General features: G+C 40.3%; 2 protein-coding genes across 12 annotated transcripts in view; both read left to right on the top strand.

Annotated features, from left to right (window-relative positions):
• Window positions 1-13,204, top strand: part of LOC121651288 (IQ motif and SEC7 domain-containing protein 1-like) — a 100,875-nt gene extending 87,671 nt beyond the window's left edge. For 8 of the 9 annotated variants that reach the window (XM_042003343.1, XM_042003342.1, XM_042003341.1 and 5 more), the window contains 12 exons: window positions 26-1,302; window positions 1,911-2,072; window positions 2,455-2,577; window positions 2,916-3,082; window positions 3,972-4,111; window positions 5,208-5,237; window positions 5,386-5,511; window positions 5,603-5,702; window positions 5,943-6,104; window positions 6,406-6,582; window positions 8,254-8,303; window positions 9,606-13,204. In XM_042003343.1, coding sequence (XP_041859277.1) covers window positions 26-1,302; window positions 1,911-2,072; window positions 2,455-2,577; window positions 2,916-3,082; window positions 3,972-4,111; window positions 5,208-5,237; window positions 5,386-5,511; window positions 5,603-5,702; window positions 5,943-6,104; window positions 6,406-6,582; window positions 8,254-8,303; window positions 9,606-10,136 — 3,045 coding nt within the window. In that variant the 3' untranslated portion in view covers window positions 10,137-13,204. The remainder of the gene's footprint in view (window positions 1-25; window positions 1,303-1,910; window positions 2,073-2,454; window positions 2,578-2,915; window positions 3,083-3,971; window positions 4,112-5,207; window positions 5,238-5,385; window positions 5,512-5,602; window positions 5,703-5,942; window positions 6,105-6,405; window positions 6,583-8,253; window positions 8,304-9,605) is intronic. The other variant, XM_042003349.1, reaches the window with a different exon arrangement.
• Window positions 13,205-15,222: 2,018 nt separating this feature from the next.
• gp9 (glycoprotein IX (platelet)) lies at window positions 15,223-18,274 on the top strand. Of its 3 annotated transcripts, none has more exons than XM_042003363.1 (2): window positions 15,223-15,437; window positions 15,730-18,274. In XM_042003363.1, exon 2 carries the CDS (start codon window positions 15,731-15,733, stop codon window positions 16,478-16,480), a length of 750 nt encoding a protein of 249 aa, XP_041859297.1. In that variant the 5' UTR covers window positions 15,223-15,437; window position 15,730; the 3' UTR covers window positions 16,481-18,274. The 3 variants fall into 3 exon arrangements, with proteins under 3 accessions (XP_041859297.1, XP_041859298.1, XP_041859295.1); XM_042003364.1 differs by having other exon boundaries at window positions 15,223-15,452; window positions 15,726-18,274; XM_042003361.1 differs by having other exon boundaries at window positions 15,227-15,427.
• The last annotated feature ends 81 nt before the right edge of the window (window positions 18,275-18,355 follow it).

Raw genomic sequence — 18,355 nt, 5'->3', positions numbered from 1 at the left:
TCTAATTTACTCCTCTTTTTGCTAGGTGGAGATGCTGGAGCGTAAATATGGTGGAAGATTCATAACTCGGCATGCAGCTCGCACCATTCAGACGGCCTTCCGTCAGTATCAAATGAACAAAAACTTTGAACGGCTCAGGAGTTCAATGTCAGAGAACCGTATGTCCAGACGCATCGTCCTCTCTAACATGAGGATGCAGCTTTCCTTTGAGGGGCCAGAAAAAGTGCACAGCTCATACTTCGAAGGGAGGCAGGTGTCCATGACAGAGGATGGAACCCCGCTATCCATGGTGCAGTCCGAATGTGGAGATATCGAAGTCCATCAACAGGCAAACATACCATCTCACCCACCGCCACAGGGGGACCTAACAGATGCCATCACGGAGCTGGAGGATGCCTTCTCCAGGCAGGTCAAGTCTTTGGCCGAGTCGATAGATGACGCACTGAACTGCCGCAGCCTTCAGGGGGATGAAGGTCCTGATCCTGACGTCATGGGCTGCTCCAAGGTGGAGGGCCAAGTGCCCTATCAGGTGAAGTCCCACCGCAGGGCAGCTGCACGGATGCACGATGATGCAATGGCATCCTATAGTGATGTTACTTTGTTCATTGATGAGGAGGACATGTCCCCTTCTATCGCTCTTTCAAGAGGGGACCAACCATCGAGTACAGAATCAGACTTACGGTTGCGTTCAGTCAACTCCTCGCAGGAATACTGGCCGATTGACCCCAAAGATGAGGGTCGTGACACAGACACAAGCTGCCGCAGCACTCCTTCTCTAGAGTGCCAAGAGCAGCGTCTTAGAATGGACCACCTCCCTCTGTTGACCATAGAACCTCCTAGCGATAGTTCTGCAGAGCTCAGTGACCGGTCTGACCGTGGCTCTGTCAAACGGCCGCCTGTGTATGAACCCCATGGTCACATCGTAACCTCATCCCAAGCCAGCCCCAAACACATTTCCCATGGACCCCCACCACGAGCTCCTTCCCGAGATGACGATGCACCTCTGCGTCATCGCCACCGACAGCTAGAAAGCCACTTGGCCATTAACGGCTCAGCAAACAGACAGAGTAAGTCTGAATCCGACTTCTCTGATGGGGACAACGACAGCATCAATAGCACATCAAATTCAAACGACACCATAAACTGCAGCTCTGAGTCCTCGTCAAGAGACAGCCTACGAGAGCAGACGCTAAGTAAGCAGACTTACCACAAAGAGACTCGAAACAGCTGGGATTCACCCATCTTCAGTAATGATGTTATTCGCAAGAGACACTACCGCATCGGCCTCAATCTTTTCAACAAGTAGGTACTCAGCTCTGATGGAGCAGGTGCTTGACCAGCAGTTGTAGTGAGTAACAAATGGACGAGATGATAGAGAAGCCTCTTGGAAAATGGTCCCCACACTATCACTGCCAACAGGGATTGTGTCCATATCACTAGAAAGATTTTAAAAGCTATTTGTGTAAACGGTTAACTTAGAAACAGTGATCTGCTTGTGTGTACAATGTTGGTATCTTTTTTTCTTTCCAAGAGATGGATCTTAGTTACACTAGCTTTGTTATATCTTTCTAGAAAAACCTTGCTGAAGACTAATTTATAAAAAGGCACAGGGATGGACTCAATTACATACAATGACATGTTACTAATTACAGAGTTAAAGAAAGTACATTTGTTTTAGGGCTTTGGTAATCTTTATCATGACATCTTAGTGAGCAATAGAAGTAATGCACCATTTTGTCTGGATAAATTATGTATTTCTTCTATTACTGAATTATCAGCTAATTCGCCTCCAGAAGTAATCAGTATGAATTTTCAAATAATTAAATATTTTATAGTAACAAATTTGTTCTCTCCAGTTTTAGCATTTGGATTTTAAAATGTTACATCCTGGTGCATAATGATTTTTGCAGAAAGCCAGAGAAGGGCATCCAGTACCTGACTGAGAGGGGATTCATCCCTGACACGCCGGTTGGTGTGGCCCACTTCCTACTTCAAAGGAAGGGGCTCAGCAGGCAGATGATTGGAGAATTTCTTGGCAATCGACAGAAGCAGTTTAACAGAGATGTCTTGGAGTAAGTAGGATTTTCTTTTCCCTGCTATCTTTCCTGAACTTCAGTGCAAGAAGATAAAAAATGGAGAGAATCTGATAATTAACATGCATATAAACACATTGATGAAGATGTTTCTTTCACAAGGACATAACCACTTTCTAAAACATGGTTATTTTATTTGCAAAGAAAGAGTTTTTACAGAAATACCCTGCTATTAAAACAACTCTTTGTGCAATGTTGTACAGTGTAAAGGGACTTTCTGTACAACTATCAGTACTTACTGAAATATCCATGACAGAATCTGGGCAAACAATCCCCGTTCAGACATCAAAGAAGTAGTGCTGAGCAGAGAAAACAGTCACATCCTGATAATCTTTTTGTCTCTCCTCTTCTTGTTTATCAGTTGTGTGGTAGATGAAATGGACTTCCAGGGCATGGAGCTGGACGAAGCCCTCAGGAAGTTTCAGAACCATATCCGTGTCCAGGGTGAGGCTCAGAAGGTGGAGCGGCTCATTGAGGCCTTCAGGTTAGGCTGCACACTGACATTTAACACTTAAACACAGAGAAATAAGTCCAATGAATGATCACAACAAAAACTATTTACTTTGACTGAGACCTTAAAAATGCAGGATTTGCTGTGGAAATTAAACCATGTACTTGTGTATATTTAAAACAAACAAAAAAAACATCATCATCCTTCCTCACAGCTGCAGTGTCTAGATAATTGTTGGTACACAAATAGAATCCGTTACAGCTTTACTTCTGCTTTCCTCTGACGATGTTGAAAACATTTCCTCACTCTGAGGATGAATTGTTCATGTGCGCTGTGTGGTCTGTAAGCTGACATTGTTCTCATGTCTCCAGCCAGCGCTACTGCATCTGTAACCCCACAGTGGTGCGGCAGTTTAGGAACCCAGACACCATCTTCATCCTAGCCTTTGCAATCATCCTCCTCAACACTGACATGTACAGTCCCAATGTCAAGCCTGAGAGGAAGATGAAACTGGAGGACTTCATCAAGAATTTAAGAGGTAACAAATCTGACAACAAATATAAATCTCAGTTTGCATCAACAAAACTTTGAGAGTTGATATATTTCACATAACTGTAATTTGATTGTCCCCAGTAGTTTAGGTGAGTAGTTTTACTAGTATTTTTCAAATAAAACTCAAATAAAAATCATTTCTCTTCTCAAATAAAACTGCAGTTATTCTGCTTCATATGCTCTGACATAGCAGGTGCAATTAAAGCTGAATCTTTAATAAGCTTAAAAGCTTACTGTTATTCAAGCAGTCTGATGGGAAATTAGACTTCTGCTCCTCTTCATGGCTTTAAAAATGTAGCCAGTGAAGGTAGACTTTAGCCAGTTTTTTATGTTCTTGAGTTTTTAGTAAAATGCAAATGTGCATTGTGTATTTCTGGTCAGAAAGCATGAGTTGGTGGCATAAAATCCAGCAGCAATAAATAAATAGAGGTTGGACTTATACGTAAAAAGGGACTAAAAGAGAGTCTGTGATGAAAACATTAGAGCTTCAGGGAAGTGAACTCCTAGGTATGGAGTTACATCCAGTAAGTAGTACATTAAGTACGTTCAGAGCCCATTCTTATCCTGTACCAGTAAGCTGCTAACTTCCTTTTTATGTGAACGTGCTGTAGCTGTTGCTTTGGTTGTACAAATTTAGTGTAAAATCCTGTGATGAGAGCTGCTGGTGCTTTAGCCTTTTGCTGACTGTTGTGTAAGGGTCATAGCTGTGACTAATTCGATTTCATGGTTTTGTGATGGAAAGAGCTTATGACAGCATGGGGACAACTGGATTTTTTTCCCCCTATTTAGATTTCTGTTGACTGTAGGTTTTATTAGGAAAAAAATAAACTCTATTAGTATAAACTATCATAAATCAGCTCCTGTCTGTGTTTCAGGTGTTGATGATGGAGAGGACATACCCAGAGAGACTCTTGTTGGCATCTATGAACGGATTCGCAAGCGGGAACTTAAGACCAATGAAGACCACGTCTCACAGGTGCAGAAGGTTGAGAAGCTCATTGTGGGGAAGAAACCAGTAAGTAATGATAGTTACCTTTTTGTTAAGGTCACTGAATGTGTAAATCTTTCACTTTACTGCATGTTAGACATAAAATGGGGCACCATTGAGCAGTGAGATGTAAAGTCTGTTGATTTTTTTTTTCTTTTTTTTTTTTTTTGTAAGTTGTCTATTTTTTATTTGTGACATTGGTACTTTTCTCCTTACTTCTAGTCTCAAAATGACAGAGCTTAAGTAACAGGAGGAAATGGGAGATTTAGAAGAGTCATCTTTTCCTGTGGGTGTAATTGCTCGACCAGGGACACGCCTGAGTTTAGACCTTCATGCGGGTGATTTTAACACACCCAAAGCCCTTGAGAGATGTTGGCCAGTGCTTCAGTCTGATGAAAAATGGCCACATGCTGCCATCTTTGCACACTACAAGTCCATACATGGTTTTAGAGGAAGGGGTCCATGCAAAACCGTCACACAGTGGAGCCACGTTAGTGTAGCTGTGCTTCAATGTTTTTGTGTTGATTCTATAAGTACTCATCATTTTATTTTTATATTTTGGACCAAAACTGTCTATAGATTTTGTTCTGGCTGCACCTCATCCTCTAAGGAATGAAACCAGCAGCATTTCTGCATTATTCTTCTGGCAGTAATGTCTCTGTCACCTGTAAAGGTTAAAAGTATGGTTAACCTATGTAGCCATTTTAAAAGGTTTTGTCCTGTATAGTGGACTCTGAGTCTGTTTTTTAATTAAAAAAATATCTCTTGTCTCTACTTAAAGGCATAATTAGGAAGGGCTCTTCTTTAAAAATCTGTTAGAATTTGTCCACATAATAATCCTATAGAGCTGCATTAAAAGAGCTTTTAGGAAAGGATTACTTCTCTTTCCATCATTATTATGAATTCTTTACAAATCTGATAGCAAGAAATGATCCCTGCCTTACAGAACCATTAAAATAATCAGTGGTGAGTATGTAGATTGAAACCATGACCTTGGTGTTATTACCACCACGTTCTGACCGACTGAGCTAACTGACCTTCCTGCCTCCATTTTAATAGGAGCGTTGTCCTACCATATAGGGAGCTCTAAGCATATAACATCTTCTTTGTCCCCTATTTTCAGATTGGATCACTCCATCATGGCTTAGGATGTGTAAGTAGTTTATAATTATTTCACTATTTCTGTGTCTGCAAGACATCACACAAGTCTTTTATTTATTTTTTATGTAGCTTCTGTTCCTTATTACCCAGTAGCCTGAGGCCATAATTACCTCTGAAGTGTTGGTATCTGTGCCTTGTAGGTGCTGTCACTCCCCCATCGTCGGTTGGTGTGTTACTGTCGCCTGTTTGAAGTGCCAGATCCCAACAAGCTCCAGAAGCTGGGTCTGCACCAGCGGGAGATCTTCCTGTTCAATGACCTCCTAGTGGTAAAAGCCCTCTCCCCTTCTCTCCTCACCTCCTATATCCACTTTTACCCCTCCACACCAACCCTTTGGTAATCTCTTTGCACGATTTCAGGTAACCAAGATTTTCCAAAAGAAGAAGAATTCAGTTACGTACAGCTTCAGACAGTCCTTCTCTCTTTATGGGATGCAAGTCATGCTGTTTGAAAACCAGTGTAAGTGGCATGGAGTGTTTCCTTTTTATTCAGTCTTTTTCCCTGCAGTGTTCTAGCTGTCAGTGTTGACATCACAAGGCTTGATGAAGCACGGTAACACTTCCAGAATGAATGGGAGGTCAAAGCAATGGGTTACAATATTGTTTATACTCTCCAAACTTCAGAAAGGGTCATAAACTGACCCATTTCCCCAAGTACATATTGTGAATGGCTCTTTTTCTCCATTTGCCATTGAACCAGATTACCCCAATGGAATCAGACTAACATCGGCAATACCTGGAGCAGACATCAAAGTGCTCATCAATTTTAATGCGCCCAACCCCCAGGACCGCAAGAAGTTTACAGATGACCTACGAGAGTCTATTGCAGAGGTGCAGGAAATGGAGAAATACAGAATAGAGTGTGAGTTGGGTTTTTTTTTTCTCCTTTTTTTCCTGTCCCATCCCCCTCCTCTCACTCTGTCCATCATCCTCATCCTGTGTAAAGCAGTAACGAGACATGGTCCTCATTATTCAGCTGCAGTGGTTTTAGGCTGTCAGAAGAGGCAGCAAGTTATTCTGGACATTGAAAACTGTTGTTGCATGCATAACCAGAATGATCTGTGTCAGTGCTGGACTTTTCAGAAGTTTCACAGAAAAGGCAGAACCTTTACATCTCAGTCACCTCAGTGTTTCCATGTCTGGTTTTTTTTTTTCTCTCACAGCTGAGCTTGAGAAGCAGAAGGGAGTGGTGAGGCCCAGTATGTCGCAGAGCTCCGGCCTGAAGAAGGAAGCTGGCAATGGGAACATGAACCGTGCCAGTCTGGATGACAGCTATGCCATGGGAGAGGGCTTGAAAAGGAGCGCCCTCAGCAGCTCCCTGCGAGACCTCTCTGAAGCAGGTATAGCCAAAACATCCTTGTTTTTTACCAGCTGGTTCTGGAGAGGAAAAGCGTTCCTTCTGTTGTCCACCTTTCTGTGATATCAAGGGGATAAAAATAGCAAAATGTTGTTTCACGGCACCATACATTGATTTTCAGAGTTCTCCCCCTTTAAATCCATTGACTCCCTCATGATTGGATGGTATGGTCTGGAAGGTGTTTCTTCAGTCTTTAACTTCTTTTGTAACTTGGCATACTTTGTTTTAGAGAGATTAAGGCGTGCTACAATGTTCAACAATTCAAAGACTTAACAGAGACCTCTTTGAGGTGATTAACTGCAGATTTTCAAGACTGGTCTTCTCGGTGATGAAATTGATAGGTAGTTCTCACTTTGGTTCATTTGGATGAGTTTCTTTCATTGATATTTTTATCATCACTTTTTTTTTGTTATTTAGCATATCCTAAGTTTGTTTTATCCAAACACATTTCATAAAAATGTATTATGTTTTAGTGAAAAAATCGTATTATCACCACTCACATAGGAAAGTGCTGATGTATACATCTTTAAGCAGCAACAGGATCAAGATCTAGTCTCTGCCTTGGCGTTAACAGTCATCTCATATCCATGTATATTGGTGTGTAACAGTCTGCATCTAAAGCAGGAATGCATTTCACTCATTGCAGATAACAGCTATGTGAAGTTATCAGGTGATTCACTTGATAACACAATGAAATCCAGTTTGGGGTCTGCTTCACAGTTGATATTCTTTGTTCTTCTGATCACTACCTGAGTGGGAAATGATAGGTCAGATAGATGAAGTCCACAACGTCCCCCTGCCCTCCTGTCTCCTATGGTTTTCAGTGCAGGATGTGGCATGTTAGTGGGGTCATCTTTTATGTTTATCAATTTTTTTTTTAATTATTATTATTTATTTAATTTCTTTCCTGCCATCTTCCATTTCATGTGTATTTTACTGTCCATAAACATCAGTTGTTTTCCTGTTGATGTGTAATTATTGGTCATATATCACTGGCTGAGTGTGCCTAACAATGGCAAAAGTGCTCCGTCCACCCTCAGACCTGTATATGCCTACACATTCCATGTGCAGCAGCCACTGTATTGCTTTTGATGTGTCTCCTCCTTTGTGATTGTCACTGAGACTGGCTTTATGCTAACCCTGGCCTGTATGGGGAAAAAAACTTTAAGATTAAGATTGGAAAATTAAATAAGAGAGACATCAGTGAATTTTTTTTTCGACATCAACCCTGTGATGGGATTTTTGTAATACGCGGCAGCCTTTTGGTCAACTTCACTGTGTACATTTGCTCGGTCTGTAAGATTTTATGCTCTTGGAGACAGTATTTATGGGGATTTATGTTAATGCATTTAACATTTTTAAGTAATGCTTGACTCTGCCTCCAGTTAGAAGTGCGTTTTAAAATTTAAAATCTTGGAAATTTTCATGCAGCTTTGCATTTCACTGACTGAAAAATAAAAACCACGGTACCACCTGTCAACCACCACCTTCTCAGACCTGAATGCCCTCTTCCCCTCCCACCCATATTTGGACCTTACTCACACTCACAATCCACTGCACTGCCCCCTATGGGACTGGTGGGCGGCCTAAACGTTTGTAGTCGATCCAGAAGTGCTGTCGATCTCTAATCTCTGGTATTGCATGTCTCGGGCAGGCAAGCGAGGGCGTCGCAGCAGTGCAGGATCACTAGACAGCAATATGGAAGTAAGTTGGAAGCAGCTGGTATCCAAGCTACTCTCTATGTGATGATGTGCACTGTGAAACACTCCATTTATTTTTGGTCTTACACCTTCTTTGCTTCATAGACTCAGTCCATTTGTTTGGATCATTTATTTTTCTTCCTGGGATGCCTTATAACCTGCTTGCCTCAGTTAGTGTGCATGCATGGGTTGCCTGCGTTTGATCCTGCCCCGTTTTTGGAAGCCAGAGATCTCCTGTTTTGGTCATGTTATATGACCAATATACACTTTTCCCCTCAAACAAGCATGACTCCCACTAATGCCTCCTCTGATCCCTCCCTTTGCCGCCTGTCTCTGTCTTTCATTCAATCACATCCAAGCGGTTTTCATTTGGTTCTTCTCTTTAGCAGGGTGGTAGCTCTGAAAGACACTAGGAAGCTCCTCATTTCCTGCAGCCCCTCTCCCTGTCTGGGTCTGTCTTTTTTTTCCACAACTTGTCTTAGATGCTGTGAGGTTCAGGAAGGAATGTAGACTTCTTAGTCAGAGATGGGCATCACCTGGACTTAGAAAGATGTGGATTTCATTAATTCATTTTACACCCATTTCATGTGTCCATGAGTTCATATGTTGACTTTAAGTCTGGAATACTGGAAATTTCATTCTGCTTTCAAGGATATCAAACAGACATTCTCCAAACTTAGATGAAGCATGCCAAAGAAGAAGCTTTTTTTTCTCTCTCCTTTTTTTTAAGGAGGATTTGCCCGTATTGACTAGTTTTGGACCCAAAACAGAAGGAAGAGCATCCAGACCAGTTGCGAAGTCTGCGTACAAGTGTTCAGTTCCTCCTGCCCTCTGACTTCTAGTTGAATGCTAATGTGTGGATGATGACTTTGCCTGTCACACCCTCTGCATGTGGAAACTTTTCCTCCATGGATAAACAAAGTTGCATGTGTAACTCAGAGGATTTGGCACAATAAAGATAAAATATTTTGTTTCTATACCTCAATTCATGTCACTATTTATGCTCACAGACGTATTCATGTGATTTTTCTTGTTACAGATTTACTTTTCCAAGACAGTTCAATTCTTAACCACAGAGCTTGTTTGAATAAAGGCTCCCTTTGTCATCAAGTGTTTGCCCAAGCTGAAATATTCCTGCTGCTGCCTCTCATAAAAACATTTTTAGTTTCTCATTTGCATGCTCTATAACATTTTGCTACTTCTTTATCTGAAATTTACCAACTGTGAATTTATCCTGCTGGTGCCTCTTAGTTATGGTTTGGTAAGTGTCTGACAGACATGGTGTTACCTCTTTTCCATCCTGCAGGGGTCCATCATTAGCAGCCCACACACAAGACGGAGGGCCACCACACCACGTGAGGGCGCACCCCGCTGCCATCCCACCATTCCTAACTCGGCGTCCACATCCATCCTTGGGTCACTCTTTGGCAGCAAGCGAGGGAAACCGCCATCTCAGAGCCACCCCTCTGTCCCACAGCCAGGTCACCCCACCCTCATATCGCACAAGCCCCACCCGACCAACCTGCATCACACAGCACAGGCAGTGCATGCAGCGCAGCTCCACGGCCACCACTCCCAGTACTGCCAGGTCCCGCAGAATCCCCCGCCTTACCACCACCACCACCACTACCACCCCCCTCCTCACACGCAGTACCACCAGCACCCAGCCTACACCTCGCATGCGCTCCAACACCCCCACTCACAGCACAGCCATTACAGCCAGCATTCTCATCACGCCTCACACTCCCAGCACGCCCCTCACCACCACAGTCAGCAAGCGGGTTCGGCGCCTGGCGGACCCAAACCCAAACACAGTGGCATCAGCACCGTAGTGTGATGCTCCTAACACAGAGAGGAGAAGCAAGAAGGGAACTTAATGAAGGAGGGACAATCGCTTACACCAAAGGGACTGACAGCATAACTCTATGGCCTGTCCACTGTGTTTTAGCTGCTGTGACGGGAAAACAATCACACGCAGACACCTTTTACACTTCCAGGTCCAACCAATATGCAGGATGGAAATTGGACTCAAATCTTCCACTAGGGGCCTTTACTAGCTTGCCCGATTAGGGGCCCATCAGGGTTTTTGTGTGTTGGTGTAGGGAGGGGAGGCAGTCTGCACAGGGAGATGCTCCAAGTTTTCAACACACACCACCCAGCTGTGACAACTGAAGAGAAAATATGTTGTCTCCACAAGCCGTTACCTGCTACTTCATCCCCTGAAATAACCGGTCTTACCTTCACATAATCGGGGTGACCTAAGATGAAAACATGGCTGACTGTTTTCACAGTTTCTTGTGCACAGCCTTTCAGAAGTCAACCTTTAAGTTTGCAGATCCTGCCATCATATGAATGCTATTTGTTGTTGCTTCCTGTAGAGCTCATATATAGTGAAAATCTAGATATAACCATTTCACTTTAACTTAAATCAAAGGACAGGTAACTCGACTGAGTCAGTCATTGTAGTTCTAGTTCTGTATTTACTGTAGATGACAGCTATATGTGTTGTCTCCTAGCTTTCATAAATAAATGTGCCAATTATTAATGCATAACCTATTTAGTCGAGACTTCATGTACAGTATATTGTGTGTAAAGTAATTTGTAAGATTAAACTTACAATTATCAGCAAAAACGACTTATCAGTATTATACTGACTCTGTGGTAACAGGATGTAGATCTGAAAGGAGTGAACTCCCATTCAGTCCAGCCTTTAATCTGTTCTGGAGCTTTTGCCTTTCCGATGGATCAGAAAGAGCTTCTGGATGGCAGCTGTCGCATGAGGGGCCTCGAAACGCTGTTCAGTCACAGCGGAAGTCTCAAAGTAGACTCTTTCTGACAATTTTTCCAGCTGTAAAACTGGGCTGTTAGCTCATTTCTCATACTGTAGCTGCTCAAACCGTAAGAAGTAATGAAGAATAAAGAGTGAAAAAACATTTTCAACACTTTGAGGCCCAGTTCCTGTTACAAATTGCCCCACAGAAAGTGTCCAACAGCTTGTTGCCTTTAACTTATGCAACAGCTGCTTTCTTGGCTCTTTTAATCAAAACTTAAAAAGAAAAAAATTCTTTTTTTTTTCTTTTTTTTTTTTTTTTGCCTTGTTTAGATTAATTTTTTATTCATCAGAAGGATTTGGTGAGTGAATTTAATCAATTCTTACACGGTTAAGTTTTTTTTAAAATTTGTTTTCTAATACATGTGCAATATCTTTGTCCTGATTTTGTACATGAAAAATAAGAAAGGTCTCCCTCCTGTGTGTGTTTTTCATGTCACTATTTATTTATTTTCATTTTCAGACCCCCTGTCAGATTCCTTCTTGGTAAATTAATGTCTAGCTGTCCTCGTGGTCTTCTGAGAGGTACAGATTTAGAGTTCAGTGGAATGTTTAGTGAGTTTTTTGCATGTATTGTTATTGATGTGAGGCTTTCCTCTGCACATTGTATAACAAATCAGTGTTATCATAGCAAGTTTTAAGTGCAATCATGTTCAGAAAACACAGACTTGTGCTTAAAAGTGAAAGTCTGTGGTCCAGGATGAGATTCAGGTGAAAAAAATTACCTTTTTTTTCTTCATTTAAAAATATATAAATACTTAAACAGTTCACAGTGGATAGAAGAATGTGTGTATATATTTTAATAAAAGGAAAATGCCTCTTCTTGGGTGGAACAGAAATATTTTGCTGAATAAGCACATATGAAAGAACACTTTCATTTTTTTTCAGGAAATACAGTTATAACGTACAAAATGCAAGCTGAATAAAAGAACTGGGTATCTGTAAAGAATATCTTTGTACATTCTACAAATAAGTCTATTCTAGTGTGTAAATTAGTGACGGTAAACTGTTTGTCCCAATATTCAGGTTTTAAATGTATTTTAACGTTCATGAAGAAAACCATGGCCAGATATCGGGCTTTACATCTTTTTCCTCAGATTTACACACATATCACATGCAGGACATTAATGATCAGTTGAATGTGTCTTTCCATTGATTTCACGTCTTTGCTATAATTCTGAAATCTTGGGATGATGGAAAACCGACAAACCTGTTTACTTTGGTGTGTGTCATAGTGCTCCAAATGTCTACAGTCATTTCTTTGTGAGAAAGTACCCCAACAATGCACTGCATGGATCTGATGCATCATGTGTCCTATTCACTGTGAGCTGATGGGGAAGAAGTCAGCCTATAAATTTGGACTTCTCTTTTGGTTTTGATTCATGTGGAATTTTCTGACGTTGATGTGTTCTTGTTGTTCCATGTTTGCCTGGTAGTTATTGAAGCTCAGCATGCATTTCATCAACAAAGCCATCATGTAAATTAGGAACATAAAGAACATTGCACTTCGTTGCCGAGGGCTTTCATCGTGTAAATATGGGATTTCGATGTGCAAGCTGATGAACTGCTTGGCAAGAGAGTTTATCTTTATGACGACTGTAAAGGGACCAAGTCTGGAGATAACGGAGATGTACATAATGTGTATATGATCAGTGCTCTATTCTGATATCTACAGTTAAGATAAGGATGTACATATGTCACCTCATGGATGGATGTGAGGGGTGCTAAGTGAACATATCAATTGTCTCTGCCTCCAGCTGTTAGGAATTGACATTTGCTGTGGAAATCACAAACAGACTGTTAGAAAGTGTGCTGCCATTTACATCCAGCTCTCTTATCTCTCTCACACACACACATAATGTACACACAGACAAATGTACACTCATCCTGCTGCGAGCTGTTAAGTCTGGCGTGAGACAAATTAGAAAAAAAAATGGAAGACAGGAATGGCCTCATTCATATGTGCATTCTGTTTGTACAGTGAGTAGTGAGTCAGTTATTGACCCCAGTTATTGTAAAACTTCAACTGTGACATTGTTGAGAACGCAAAATAAACAAATATATGACTTATGGTACATGTGTTGGGTTTCTTTGCTGTGTATTCAAAATTCTTAAATATTCAGTGTCTGGTTTTTATTGACATGACTGATCTCTACCCTGTTTTCAGCTTCTGGTGTATTTGCATTAAATTACCTAAAACATTATCAGATCTTCACAGAAGAACTGAAGAGAGAGCACAATTAAATAACGTGGGGGCATTATAGCTGACCATGATTAAATATTACAAACTTGTGGAAAAAGTGACATTAGGAGCTTTTGCTCTTAATGTCAACTGTAAATCATTTGTGCAGCAATTGCAACTAAATATTTTCAGTAACTGTTGAACAGTCCGGTACTTCAGAATGGAGCAATTATTCTAATTTTGCTGCAGGACCCACCTTCAGATTAAGATCACCAACTAAGGTTTAACTCCCTTCTTACATTTGTATAACAAGCCACCCAGGCCTGGATGCAGCACAATGGGCAAAACCCTGATTGTGCTTTATAGATGAATGTTCTCACATTGGAATGTAGTATTTTCCTTTCCCCAAACATAACACCTCAAATTTAAACCAAAAGGTTGTACTTTAGTCTCATCATCCCATAAATAATTTTTTCAACAGTCTTATCACTTCCTCAGCAGCCCTGTCCATCAGTAGTCTCTTGATGGTGGACTTACAAACATGAACAGGAGATAATTTGTGAGAGACCTGAAAAGTTCCACAGGGTTCGTTTGCTACTTTGCAGACAAGCACAAACCTGGTTGACCACTCCTGGTGAGCTTAATGAGCCTGAATATTATTTGTGCTGTATGATGGACTCAAACTTTTTAAACATCATTTTATAACCTTATTCCAGTTAAGTCTTATAGACTATTTTCTAATGTCACAAATCTGTTTTTGTGACATATTCATTCACAAGTGAGTTTTGACGCTCTGAATTTGATCATCTTTATTTAAATAAAACTAAGCTTCCACTTTATCGTCACCCCATCAGTTAAAAAACACCACTTTCCACTCACAGATGTGTAACATTGGGTTTTGTTTCTTAATGAGTAAATGACCAGTACAGTATATTTGGCAATGGCAATTTTATTTATATTACATATTTCATTTCATGTAAGCACAGCGTGTTTTACATAAAAAGAACGAAATATATACATACACAAGTAAATGTCTATATGCATATTCATTGATGTACATTCAGACACACACTAGCACATGCAGGCCTATGTACGAAAATACACATAAAAAACCAATGTAGTTATAATCAAAATAAACACAGCAGTATTTTTTTTAAAAATAGCCTAAATGTAAGTAGTGGCACCATCAGAGTAAGCAAGTCAGAGATGTATTGAGGGGCTGAGCCATTTAGTGCTTTACGAACTAGTAAGAGGATTTTAAATGTGATTCTGTGTTGAAGAGGCAGCCAATGAAGGGATTTCAGTACAGGGGGGAAATGTCAGATTTGTTGTTGCTGCATTTTGAATAAATTGTGTTTGTCTCATTTCTTAAGCTGGAGTCTTTTCATAGAGTCTGTGTTGAAATCTGCTTTTTGTCATATATATGCACAAAAACATAAACATCCAAGTAAAACATTCACACACTAGTAATGTATTTTCCACCTCCAGATTTTGACATTACTCTCTACTTCTGCAACATTTCCACCAGAGGGCATGCAATAAAAAAGACTAAATGAGTGACACAATCTGTGCCGTTACACCACCTATGGGTGGTTAGTGTACCCACTGCACAGTTTGTCAGTTGAAAATTGATTACCATAGACTTTTCTCTAACCACTTCTCTGAAACTGATCTTCCACTTTGACTGTAGATGTTTTTTTTTTTTTTGTTTTTTTTTTTTTTATCACAGCAGTTGTTTCTTGCTCATTTCCATCACCATTATTGTTTCCCAAATTATATTATCAAAGTGTTTTCCACATTAAACAATAAAGCTCAAGCTGTAATTTGCACCCCAGCACTGCAGTGGATGGGGTGCTGCGTAGGAGAGCCACAGATGCCTTTTTAAAAGATAAACTCTTATCTCAATAAAGCAGATGGGTATTCCTTATGTCATGTGTTAAGCAACTGCAGTGTTATTGGTGACTTCCTCATACTGACGCTGCTCTGTACAGACTGTGTGATAACTCAGTTTACTTAACATATCTCTTACAAATAAAATGAGGTCACAGAACTTCAAATATTTCTGAAAGCTCAAACAAGAACTGTGGGATTTTAAGAATGACTGGCATCACAAGAAGTAAGTAAAGGTTTGTTTTTCTATTTTTTTTAAAGCCAAAGTGTAGTCTGACTTTCACTTTTTATTTCAGTGATACTGAAACTTAAAATAAATTAAATTAGCCTAACTCATAGAAGGATTTCCTGATGAGATACATGTTTAAACTGAGTTTCTGAAGATGTGCTTCTCTTGTTTGTTGCTTCACATGCAACTTTACACACTTTCATTTTTACATACAATATAAGATCTGTTTCAATCTGTTGGATGCTTTTACCACCTTTTTACAGTTTATTATAAACTAAAATCTAATTTTGGTTCCACAGGATGCTGCTCTCCAGTTTAAGTTTAGCTGGCTTCTTCCTCCTGACCTCATCCAGTGCTCACAGTATTGATAAGTCATGCATCTGCTTAGAACTCCGGCCTGCCGGGCTGCACGTCAACTGCAGCTCTTTAAACCTCATGCAGCTGCCTCTTCTGCCTTCATTGACCACAGAGCTCCATTTGGAAGACAACCAGTTCACTTCTGTGTCTCCAGGCCTGTTTGATAGATTTTTTTTCCTGAAAAAAGTCTCCCTGTCTGGAAACCCCTTCCACTGTGACTGCAGGATCCAGTACCTGAGAAACTGGTTGCTGAGAAACAAGGGTGTTGTTTCAGAGGAGCCTGTTTGTTCGAGTCCCAGCTCTGTGGCTCAGAAAGCCATCTCTGAACTTCCAGATGACTACTTCTCAACCTGCAAATTAACAAGTTGTGCTTATCTGACGTACACCACTGTGTTAGGGGTGATGCTGTGCTGCCTCATTCTGTTGCTTCTGTGGAACTTGAGACTTGCAAGAAGGTCCACTTTCATTCTCTCCTTTCATGAGAGACATTCTGGATTGGAGGCCTATTCTTTGCAGTCACTTAAACCTAGACACAGAAGGAGGGTGTACACAGGACTGTCCGGAGTCAGTGAGGACTCGGATTCTCTCACATGGTCAGAGAAATTAGAGAGGCCGCTTATCAACATGGAGCTACTGCCGCAAGTATTAGATGTGTTACACAAGAAGCACAACATAAAGATTAAGGCTACCTGATAGATTTATTTGTTAATTTCTGTAATTACACACTACAAGTGACAATTAAACAAAGAAGCTGAAACACATGAGGAAAATGGATTTCTTCTTTTTTTCCCCTTGGTTAATTTTTTTTTGTGATTAATTGCAGCTGTTATGTTACCTGAAACTACATTTATCAGATTCTTATTTTTCATAATGGAGCCTATCCACTATCTATACAGCTTTGTCTATTTAGGGTATAATGGAGCGTAATTTGATGTTAGAAAAAAAAAATAAAAAATCATTTTTTGATACACCAGAAACTTTAAGTCTGCTGTTGCACACCGTGAATTGTTCTGCACAAATTCTCCTACATTTGACTTGTTCAGATTTTTATTTTTGTTTATTAAATTTTTTTTACCTACAAATGTGTTGGAATTGACTGAAATCTGTATTTAAAAAAAAGTCTGCAATTATGTGGCTTGTTCTGTTTAACCTTTTATGGTGAATATGGGTTTAAATTATGGACTTTATGCATACAGTATCAATAAGTTTATCTTACAGGAAAGTAAATTTTAGCAAACAAATTAACATAACCACAATTAAAATGTCTGTTTTTAAAACATATCTCTTGCAGCCACCTAATACTTAAAGCCTGGACCCATATGGGTCTCTTTGCCTTTTATTTCTTCCTCGCCACGTGCAATGCAGCTCTGTAGGCTGACATCAGGTGGTTAGCTGCTGGATTGCTATTGCATCATGTTTTGGATTGCTGTCCATCTGCGCTGTGAAGCCCCATCTGATCAGCTTTGCTGTGTTTGGACGAATCTGAGCAGACAGTATATGCCTGCACACTTCAGAATTTATTCTGCTGCTTGAATCTTCTGTGACCTGGTTCCAGTGGAAGCTACTTATGCTTATGTCACCATGATGCCTACATGTGTAGCAGATGATGTTTTATACTTCACATTATGGGTCTTTTCCAACCTTTTCTCTTCTAGACATTCTGGTACAGACTGACCTTAGTCTCATCTGTTCAATGATATTTGTTTATCCTTTTTTTTCTGTCTAATCTGGCCTTTCTGTCCATGCAATGAGTATTTTGCACCTTTTAGTGAACTTTCTTTATTAGAAGTCTTTTCTTAGTGCTATATTTAGACCACCAAATATACCACAAAGAAGTACCTTCCAGTGCATGGTGCACAAAGGCAGAAGGGAGTGCACCCACTTTTATGACTCTTGAGATTTGCATTGCATTTAGATATGTATTTTACTCATATGGTTAAGGTATATATACCCTGTTCTTCTTGGCCTCTGACTGGCTGTGCTTGTTGCCTTCATTGAATGGGTTGGTCAGGTTTAGGCATAAGACACACTGAATGGTTGAAGATACAAGAAAGCCACAGGCAGAGTAGGAAGGGACACATATTTGCCTCTAGTCAAGCTAATGTTCATTTTAAACAAATTGTACTCCTGTAGTAAAACAGTTTAGGTGTTAGGTGCACAAAAACCTAATGTGGCAGAATATTCTCACCTCACCTTTATAACAGGATGTTCATTCTTTTCTCCTTATTGATAGATGAATAAATATATAAAATAGCCTGTTCAGAAGCAAAATCGAGAGTATCACACCCTTGATGGAGAATGAACTCTTGAATGAATAACCTGAAAGTTTTCTTTTTAAGTAGAAAAGACCCTGAACTCATCCACCTCTGTTGTCGTCCATTTACATTCAGGCTTTCTTTTAATTTTCTGAACTCATCTTTGCTCTTTCTGAATGTACTGAACTGAATATTTGGCCATTCCTTAAAGTTTGTGAACTTTCAGGAGCTGTGATGCTCTCCTAGAATTTGGACGCAAATACCCCAAAATAAAATTCAAATCTGTATTTTTTTTTTCTCATTATAAACTGCA

This window comes from Melanotaenia boesemani, chromosome 13 (assembly GCF_017639745.1).
Source record: "Melanotaenia boesemani isolate fMelBoe1 chromosome 13, fMelBoe1.pri, whole genome shotgun sequence".
Lineage (NCBI taxonomy): Eukaryota > Metazoa > Chordata > Actinopteri > Atheriniformes > Melanotaeniidae > Melanotaenia > Melanotaenia boesemani.
The sequence above is the reverse complement of the archived record's forward strand: the minus strand, read 5'-3'. Positions and strand labels throughout refer to the sequence as shown.

What these genes read in the sequence shown, in the direction of transcription:
- gp9 (XM_042003363.1), top strand. Translation starts at nt 15,731, where the DNA reads ATGCTGCTCTCCAGTTTAAGTTTAGCTGGCTTCTTCCTCCTGACCTCA.